General features: G+C 56.0%; 1 protein-coding gene across 1 annotated transcript; it reads left to right on the top strand.

Moving 5' to 3' along the window:
- Positions 1-6,712, top strand: wA (Conidial yellow pigment biosynthesis polyketide synthase; the record flags this gene model as incomplete). The annotated part of the gene is made up of 4 exons (XM_036645217.1): positions 1-293; positions 365-656; positions 709-6,615; positions 6,668-6,712. 4 exons carry the CDS (start codon positions 1-3, stop codon positions 6,710-6,712), a joined length of 6,537 nt encoding a protein of 2,178 aa, XP_036489117.1.
- Positions 6,713-10,303: the final 3,591 nt, after the last annotated feature.

The following is a 10,303-nucleotide window of genomic DNA, read 5'->3' as shown; positions in this document are numbered from 1 at the left end:
ATGGCCGACAAGATGTCTTATCTCCTCTTCGGAGATCAGTCACTTGATACCCATGGATTTCTCGCCGAGTTCTGCCGTTCAGGAAATCCGAGCACCCTAGCGAAGACGTTCCTCGAGCAGGCTGGCCAGGCTTTGAGGGAGGAGATCGATGGTTTGGGGAAGTTGGAACGGTCGAAGCTCCCCACGTTCCTGACCCTCCGACAGCTCAACGAACGATACCACGCCCAGAGCATCAAGCACCCCGGTATCGACAGTGCCCTGCTTTGCATCACCCAGCTGGCTCACTACATTGAGTACGTCCCCCCCAAGCCTTCCCAGGCATGAGACAGAACTCTCGCCGGATTAGTAACTAACACATCCGCAGCCGCACTGAGAAGGAGCCTCAAGATGTCTGCCTTCACGACCAAACATTCTTCATGGGTCTCTGCACGGGGCTGTTTGCCGCCGCTGCTATCGCCTCGACCCCCTCAGTCTCTACCTTGATACCCCTTGCCGTTCAGGTAGTCCTCATGGCCTTCAGAACTGGCACTCACGTCGGTTCGTTGGCTGAGAGACTTAGCCCGCCGGTCGGCCAATCTGAACCTTGGACCCATATCCTTCCTGGCCTGAAGGAACCCGAAGCCAAAGAGGCTCTCTTTAATTTCCATGAATCTAATGTGAGCTCTTCTGTTGTACACGGCGTTTGTCTCCCAAACTAATCTTTAGCAGTACATCCCCGTCGCCAGCCAAGCATACGTTAGCGCTGTGTCGGCATCAAGTCTTGCGATCTCCGGACTGCCAGCAACCCTGAAGGCCCTGGATGACCAGAACGTCTTCGGCGTCAAGTCGACGGCGATCCCCGTCTACGGACCTTACCATGCGGCTCACCTCCACGGCACTGCCGACATCGAGAAGATCCTTCGCCTTGACGACCCCAAGGTTACCGAGGTCTTGGAGAAGAGCAAGCCCCGCTCTGCCATTATGTCTGGCACCAAGGGTATCTGGTTCGCTGAGACTAGCACCAAGTCTCTGCTCCAGGCTGTAGCTCACGAGTGTCTCGTCGACGTCCTTCAGTTCCAGAAGGGCATTGACGGCTGCATCGAGACTGCCCGTGACTTTGAGGGATCAACATGCCTCGTTATCCCCTTCGGCCCTACACACAACGCCGAGACCCTCCAGAAGACGATCAAGGACCGCACACAGCTTGACGTTATCGTTCGCCCTGGTCCCAAGATCCAGAGGGAGAGCTACAACTCCAAAATCGGTAACCACGGTCCAGCCGGCAAGTGCAAGCTCGCCATCGTCGGTATGGCAGGTCGCTTCCCCGACGCTGCCAGTCACGAGAAGCTTTGGGAGCTCCTGGCCAAGGGCCTGGATGTTCACAGAGTCGTTCCTGCCGATCGTTTCCCCGTCGCCACTCACTACGACATCACTGGCAAGGCTGTCAACACGAGTCACTCTCAGTACGGATGCTGGATTGAGAACCCCGGTTACTTCGACCCCAGATTCTTCAACATGTCTCCCCGTGAGGCTTTCCAGACCGATCCCATGCAGCGTATGGCGTTGACGACCGCATACGAGGCCCTCGAGATGTGCGGTTATGTCCCTAACCGTACTCCCTCTACGAGACTGGATCGTATCGGTACCTTCTACGGTCAGACTTCCGACGATTGGCGTGAAATCAACGCCGCCCAGGAGGTCGATACCTACTACATCACCGGTGGTGTCCGCGCTTTCGGTCCTGGTCGCATCAACTACCACTTTGGCTTTAGTGGTCCTAGTCTGAACATTGACACGGCCTGCTCTTCCAGTGCCGCTGCCCTGAACGTTGCTTGCAACTCACTGTGGCAGAAGGACTGCGATACTGCTATTGTTGGTGGTCTGTCCTGCATGACCAACCCCGACATTTTCGCCGGTCTCAGTCGTGGTCAGTTCTTGTCCAAGACTGGACCTTGCGCTACCTTCGACAACGGTGCCGATGGATACTGCCGTGCTGACGGCTGTGCCTCCGTCATCGTCAAGCGTCTGGAGGATGCTATTGCGGACAAGGACAATGTCCTCGCGGTGGTCTTGGGCACGGCTACCAACCACTCCGCTGATGCCATTTCCATCACTCATCCCCACGGTCCTACCCAGTCCATCCTGTCGAGCGCTATTCTCGACGATGCGGGTGTTGACCCTCTCGACGTCGACTACGTCGAGATGCACGGTACCGGCACCCAGGCCGGTGACGGTACTGAGATGGTTTCCGTCACGAACGTCTTCGCTCCTGCCGATCGCAAGAGACCCGCGGACAGACCTTTGTACCTTGGTGCCATCAAGTCCAACGTCGGTCACGGAGAGGCTGCTTCGGGTGTGACTGCCCTTTGCAAGGTTCTCATGATGATGCAGAAGAACGCTATCCCGCCCCACGTCGGTATTAAGAAGGAGATCAACAAGACCTTCCCCAAGGACTTGTCAGAGCGCAATGTCAACATTGCATTCCACCTTACCCCCTTCAAGAGGAGAGATGGCAAGCCTAGACGTATCTTCGTCAACAACTTCAGTGCCGCTGGTGGCAACACCGGTCTGCTCCTTGAGGACGCTCCCCACCTCAAGGCTGCTGAGGTTGATGCTCGCAATGTCCAGGTCATCACCGTCACTGGCAAGTCCAAGGCTGCCATGATTCGCAACGCCGAGAGGCTCGTTGCTTGGATGGAGCAGAACCCCCAGACTCCTCTGTCCCACGTCGCCTACACCACGACTGCTCGTCGCATCCAGCACTACTGGCGTATGAACGTCGCTGCTTCCGACTTGCCTGAGGCTCAGCGCCTCATCAAGGATAGACTCAAGGAGAACTTCAGCCCCATCTCCACTCAGCAGCCCAAGGTTGCGTTCATGTTCACTGGCCAAGGTTCCCACTACGCTGGCCTTGGCAAGGACCTGTACGCTCACTACCGCGTCTTCCGTGACAGCATTGATGAGTTCAACCAGCTGGCACAGATCCACGGCTTCCCCAACTTCCTGCCTCTTATCGACGGCAGCGAGTCTGATGTCACTAAGCTGTCTCCTGTTGTTGTTCAGCTCGGACTGTGCTGCTTCGAGATGGCTCTCGCCCGTCTCTGGGCCTCTTGGGGTATCAAGCCCTCGGCTGTTATGGGTCACTCTCTTGGAGAGTACGCCGCTCTCAACGCCGCTGGTGTCCTTTCTGCCAGCGACACTATTTACCTTGTTGGAGCTCGCGCTCAGCTCCTTGTTGAGAAGTGCACCGCAGGCACTCACGCCATGCTGGCTGTCACTGGCCCTGTCGACGCTGTCATGGAGGCTCTCGGCTCTCAGTCCGAGGCCGTCAACGTGGCTTGCATCAACGGCCCTCGTGAGACTGTCCTCAGCGGCGCTTCCACCAAGGTCAGCGAGATCTCCTCGACCCTCGGTGCCGCCGGATTCAAGTGCACTCAGCTCAAGGTGCCCTTCGCTTTCCACTCTGCCCAGGTCGATGCCATCCTGGACGACTTCGAGACTCTCGCTCGCTCTGTGAGCTTCGAGGTTCCCCAGGTTCCCATCATCTCTCCTCTCCTCGGAAAGATGGTCGAGAACGAGCCAATCAATGCTGCCTATCTCCGCAACCACGCTCGCGACGCGGTCAACTTCCTTGGCGGCCTTGTTCACGCTCAGCAGTCTGGCTCCATTGACGAGAAGACTGTCTTCCTTGAGATTGGACCTCACCCTGTGTGTGCCAACTTCGTCAAGTCCTCGTTCGGCATCAGCTCCATTGCCGTTCCCACTCTCCGCCGCAACGAGTCTACCTACAAGGTTCTTAGCAACACTCTGTGCACTCTCCACACTGCCGGCATCAACCTCGACTGGGACGAGTTCCACCGCGACTTCAGCGACTGCACCCGCCTCTTGGACCTTCCCACCTACTCTTTCGACGAGAAGAACTACTGGCTTCAGTACACTGGCGACTGGTGTCTTACCAAGAACCGTGGCCCTGCTGCCGTTAAGGCTCCTCTCCAGATTGAGCCGGCGAAGCCCAAGCTCTCTACTACCTCTGTGCACGCGATTACCAACGAGGACGTCAAGGGTGACATCGCTATCATCGAGACCGAGACTAACCTGTCTCGTCCTGACACTCGTCCTCTTGTTGAGGGTCACTTGTGCAACGGTGCGCCTCTGTGCCCGTCGACCCTGTACGCCGACATGGCGATGACCATCTGCGACTACGCCTACAAGATGCTTCGTCCCGGCACTGAGGACATTGGTTTGAACGTCGCCAACGTCGAGGTTCCCAAGACTCTCATCTTCGATGAGAAGATTGATGCCCACATCCTCCGCACCACGGTCACTGCCAACGCCGCTCTTGGCTACGCCGACGTCAGCTTCCACACTGGCGAGGGATCCAAGAAGGTCGAGCACGCACACTGCAAGGTCGTGTATGGCAGCACCGAGCAGTGGGCTGATGAGTTTGAGCGTGTCACGTATCTCATCAAGGGCCGTGTTGATGCTCTTGAGGAGGCTGAGAGACAGGGCAAGGCTTCCAAGATTGGACGCGGCTTGGCTTACAAGCTCTTCAACGCCCTCGTCGACTATGACCCCAAGTACCAGGGCATGGAGGAAGTCATCTTGGACAGCAAGTCTTGTGAGGCTACTGCGAAGGTTACCTTCCAGACCACCGACAAGGATGGTAGCTTCTTCTTCAACCCTTACTGGATTGACAGCTGTTGCCACATTTCTGGCTTCATCATCAACGGTACTGATGCTGTTGACTCTCGTGAGCAGGTCTTCATTTCTCACGGATGGGGATCTCTCAGGTTCACTGAGAAGCTCGACCCCAAGAAGTCTTACCGCTCTTACATCCGCATGCAGCCTGTCAAGGGTACTAAGATGATGGCTGGTGACGCGTACGTCTTTGACGGCGACCGCATCATCGGTGTTGCCGGCGATGTTAGGTTCGCCTCCATCCCTCGCAAGGTCCTCAACATGGTCCTGCCGCCCCGCGGACGTGCCCTTGCCGGCGCTGCTCCCGCTCCTGCCGCTGCCGCGGCCAAGGCCGCCCCCGCCAAGGCTGCTCCCAAGGAGAAGGCTGGCAAGGAGAAGGGCACCAAGCAAGTCACCGCCAGCAACCTCAAGACTGTCAATGCCAAGCTTGCTAAGCGGTCTGTCGTTCAAGAGGTCTTTGACATCTTGGCCAAGGAAGTCGGTGTCACCCACGACGAGCTTGCCGACAACATTGCCTTCACCGATCTTGGCTGCGACTCTCTCATGGCCCTGACCGTTTCTGGCAGAATGCGTGAGGAGCTTGACATCGACATCGACTCTCATGCTTTCGTCGAGTACCCTACCATCGGTGCCTTCAAGGCTTTCCTCGCTCAGTTCGAGACTGCCGACCGCAAGGACAGCTACGTCCAGGACTCTGGTGACTCCAGCGGCTCCGTTTCTGAGACTCCTGAGCTCGAGTCCGACTCTAACGTGACCACTCCCTACGAGGAGAGTGACCGTTCGGTCAAGGGCGAGGGTGACGATGAGGCTTCTGGTGACCTCCAGAACATCCTCCGCGACACTATTGCCACCGAGATGGGTGTTGAGGTTGATGAGATTGTTGCCGCTCCTGATCTGGCTGCTCTGGGTATGGACTCTCTGATGAGTCTGTCCATCTTGGGCACGCTTCGTGAGAAGTCTGGCATGGATATCCCCAACGACCTCTTCGTCACCAACCCCTCTTTGCTTGAGGTTGAGAAGGCTCTTGGCATTGGCCCAAAGCCCAAGCCCAAGGCTGCACCTCCCAAGCCCGCTCCGGTTCGTCGTGAGCCCAAGGTCCAGCCTACCAAGGAGATTAACACTCACCCTGGTAACACCACCGCTTCCATCACCAAGCCTCCCCCACCCAAGGAGATTGTCGACAACTATCCTCACCGCAAGGCCACATCAATCCTCCTCCAGGGTAGCACTCGTACTGCCACCAAGAACCTCTGGATGGTTCCTGACGGCTCGGGTTGCGCAACCTCCTACACCGAGATCAGCCAGGTCTCCTCCGACTGGGCTGTCTGGGGTCTCTTCTCTCCCTTCATGAAGACTCCTGAGGAGTATAAGTGCGGTGTCTACGGCATGGCTTCCAAGTTCATCGAGGCTATGAAGGCTAGACAGGCTAAAGGCCCCTACTCCCTGGCAGGTTGGTCTGCGGGTGGTGTCATCGCCTACGAAATTGTCAACCAGCTCACCAAGGCTGGTGAGACTGTTGACAACCTCATCATCATCGACGCTCCTTGCCCCATCACCATCGAGCCCCTCCCCAAGTCTCTCCACGCCTGGTTCGCCTCCATCGGCCTTCTCGGCGAGGGTGACGACGAGGCTGCCAAGAAGATTCCTTCTTGGCTCCTCCCCCACTTCGCTGCCAGTGTTACCGCCTTGAGTAACTACACTGCGGAGCCTATCCCCAAGGACAAGTGCCCCAATGTCATGGCCATCTGGTGCGAGGATGGTGTATGCCACCTTCCCACCGACCCTCGCCCGGATCCTTACCCGACGGGTCATGCTCTCTTCCTCCTGGACAACAGAACCGACTTCGGTCCCAACCGCTGGGACGAGTACCTGGACATTAACAGGTTCAGGACTAGGCACATGCCTGGAAACCACTTTTCCATGATGCATGGCGACTACGTAAGGCTCCTCATCTCATGCACATCTTCAACATTAACTAACATCCTTTTAGGCCAAGATGCTTGGACAGTTCATTCGTGAAGCGGTTTGCGAGTAAGGAACCAACATAGCGGAATGCATATGAGCACACGCATTGCAGGTTATAGAAGGGACACAGGACATTACATGAAATGCGAGCATGGCTATGAGATTGCTTTTTCTTTTCTTGATCATTGTTTATTCTTCATTTTTCTTGTCATCATTTCTTTTCCATCCTGTCTTAACATTGATATCCGCTCCCTGTACAAGTGCGACAGCATCTCACACAAACTCATACGAATCATTCCTTATTATGTGGGAAAGGCGAAGGAGGAGGAATAGGTGGAAAGAACACAAGGCAAATCACTTTGGGGCGTTGTTTTATCCTGGAGGGACACGGGAGCGCGTCACAAAGTCATTGTCTCATAATGGGTTCGGAATTTTCCTATCGTCATGAAGTCGTTTATCGTCTTTCCTTACAATCATGGTATCTGGCGGTGTTCAAGTGTCTCTTTTTTGTCGGAATTGGTTCAGACGGTTCATAGAATGTACGCTTTGAGTAGCCGTACCCCCTTAAGATAGCAGTACTCTCGAGTTTGAATACACGAAGTCAAAATTACCTGCCAGTTCCTCGATGTTGATATTTTGCTGATACCATGGTAGTTCCTACAGCTGTCTTCAGTAGTCGTTCAAAGACATGCCCATCCCTGGAATCATCTGCCTCCCCTGACACAACTGTCTTGTTGTGGCCACCAGTTCGCACATGTCCTGCCAAAGTCGCAGCCCCCCCCTTCCACCCAAAGAAGAGACTTGCGACGGTTTCTTAAACTCTGTTTCTTCGCGTCAACCACCACACGGCACCCGCAGACGGCACATGGCTATGCAGACTGCGTCCTGCTACGTCCACGGCACCTCAATTCCACCACCACATCACCACCACACCTGCCCGCCGAAAGTCGATGGAAGGCCCTCGACTCGTGATCCAGCACTCCCACAACCCTCCCATCCCCAGGACATCCTGTCCCCCCTCATCAGAGTCATCTGGTCTCCGACAAGCAACATCCAAGTCGACAGCCAGTCCCTGGCACCTTTCCCCCCCCGTCATCCCTTCATGCCGTCCACCCCCCCCAAGGAAGGGAACGTCATGCGATGACATCTGCAAAGGGACAACGGCCGGCGGGAAGGGGCTTTACTTGCGATAGATGATACCCCGCGATTTCGGCAGAGACCGCCTCATCCCTGTATCGTTTATTATACACCCGGGCCCCGCGATCTTCGATCTTCGATCTCGGGTCACATAACCGCAATGGTCGAAGACGGTAATGCGCTCGTTAGATATTGCACAGAGAGAGGGCGCATAAGGGCTTGAATGTTCCAGATGGCTCTAAAGCAACAGCTAGTAGTACCGCTCGCGAGAGCCAAGCCCCATTCGAAAACGAGTAACCCGAGTCGATACGAAAGTCTTGAGGAGAACGATAGCACATGCCAAGAAGATGATTTGCATTCCTTGATTACGAGAGAGAGCCCTCAAATATCATCCTGCCCGACAAGGCTACACCTTCCAAGGCCCCAAGAGCCGCAACATTCCAAAGACCCTCCCCTTCAGCCCCATCAGGCTTTCTCTCTCGTACAATGTCAGCGGCTGGGAGTCGTTATGCCATAGCCGCCGCCGCCCGCGCTGCGCTTCTCCTCCCGTCTCCCGCGCGTGCCCGACCTCATCCGAGTCAAGACATTTCTTACATACAAAACACACGCCCACGACCTAGATCTCGACCACTTCAGCCCTTTTTCTACGCCCCTCCCTTTGAGACCACACACAAACATGACCGTCCGGCATTCATCCCACGCACCCGCAGATTTCCCCTCCTCCTCCCTTACCTGCGGGGTTGAATCAAAGTCCGCGCCTTCCCCTCAGGGTTCTACCATGTCTCTATGTCTCTTGCTGTCTTAAACATATGCAACAATCACATGCACCTGACCACGCGACGGGCTCGCACGAGGCGTGTCTATGTGCTTCCTACTCCCTTTGCAGAGTATAGAGAGAGACAGTGAGATTGACGCAGAGACGTTTATCTGATGCAAAGACATCTTGGAACGTCCTGCCCTCCGGCCAAAAAGATGGTCAGCTTATGTTTTGTGTCGTCATAGGTCCATTACCAAGCCAAGTTTGATGAGTAAGACATCACCAGACGGCCGCAGGAAGAATGGTGCATGGCCTACGTGAGGCCTATGCATGCTGAACGGTCTGGAAGTGGTCATCAATCCTGAAAAGACCTGCAGTGTTCGGCATCGACTATCCAGATGGACTTGGGGCGCGTCCAAGATGCGGGATAATTTTGCATCGAGGCGCAGCTTGTGATGGCCGTCCTGTCCTCCGCCATCGCTCCTGAACATATTCATGTGCATGGAATGAATATGCACATCTTCGTGGTACGCCTTCCAACCTCTTATGGACATGCCAGGCCCTCAGCTGTGCGCTGCACTTGCACTGTACTGCACCGGGTCGTCTTCGCCATGCGCTTTCGCTCGCTTCGAGAAGCGAAAGGTCGGATCTCCCGCGTCGATCGATCTCCACTGCAATGGAGCCTTCTGTCTGCAACCCCCCGTCGGTGAGTAGCAGCAGGCGGCATAATCTCATGTCAGTCGTCGTAAAAACAGCTGCTCAGCTCGCTGATCATGGCACTTGCAGCATCGCAGCGGGAGAGGAGAGTGGTATTCCGAACCAGCACCCCGGTCATCAAAACCCTGGACTCGTGCGAGAGGCGAGAAAAGGCCCATCAAGGGCCCCCCGCTCTGCTTGTACGACGTCGACGCAATCTTCAGGTCGATTCTCCCTTCGCAATCCACGGCCGCCGGCGCCAAGAAGATAACTTTTCAGCGTCACCAGCGTGGCCCTCGAGTCCTGTGACCTGGACTATCGAATGCTGTAACACGACTAGATAAACACGAGAACTGGTGGCATGGGACCTTTGAGGACGATGCGCCGGTCAGGCATTGCATGAGAGAGGTATTCGTACATACACGCCGCGGCATGTATGATCTTTTCGAATCCCGGTCTCTTCTTCCTCCCCAGGACCCTGCCGAACGCCCGAAATGCCAACGGCGCGTGCCGCTGGGAGGAATAAAAAAACATCCCGACCGCTGGTCGGTTGGCTCTGCGAGAGACGCCTTCAAACCCCGAGAGTTGTGTGCCGTGAAATTAGCAGTTACACAGCGCGACGGGAAACCCAGCCTCCCTTGCGGACGTAAATGCGAAGCGACAAGGGGGGGTTGCCTCTTCGCTTGCTCAAAATGTCATCGTCATCAAATCTGCACCATCGCGACTGTCGTAACAGCGTACCGTGGACACGGCACCCGGAAACTCCTCCGGCTGAGGAACAGGAGAAAGAAAGGATCCGACGCCGCGGGATTGCCGCGGTAGTAGGCCGTGTGCCTTTGTTCTTTTTTCCCAATGTTGGTTCTCGTCTTGGACGTCAAGACTCAGATTTAGGGCCCCACTCGGAGCTGCTGCGATGGTCGCACCGCCGGTCAGCTGCACGCAATTCTCGACGAGAGAACAATCTGGATGCCTCAAGTGAGGCGGCGCGATGCTGTTGGTTCCCACGTCCGAAGACCCGGCCGCCGAGGAGCAACAAGTTACCCGTCGCTTCCGGCGCGAGGCGACTTCGCC

Source organism: Colletotrichum siamense, assembly GCF_013390195.1.
Source record: "Colletotrichum siamense strain Cg363 chromosome Unknown KSG_Cg363_contig09, whole genome shotgun sequence".
Taxonomy (NCBI): Eukaryota; Fungi; Ascomycota; class Sordariomycetes; order Glomerellales; family Glomerellaceae; genus Colletotrichum; species Colletotrichum siamense.
This window is presented reverse-complemented; position numbering and strand designations above follow the sequence as displayed.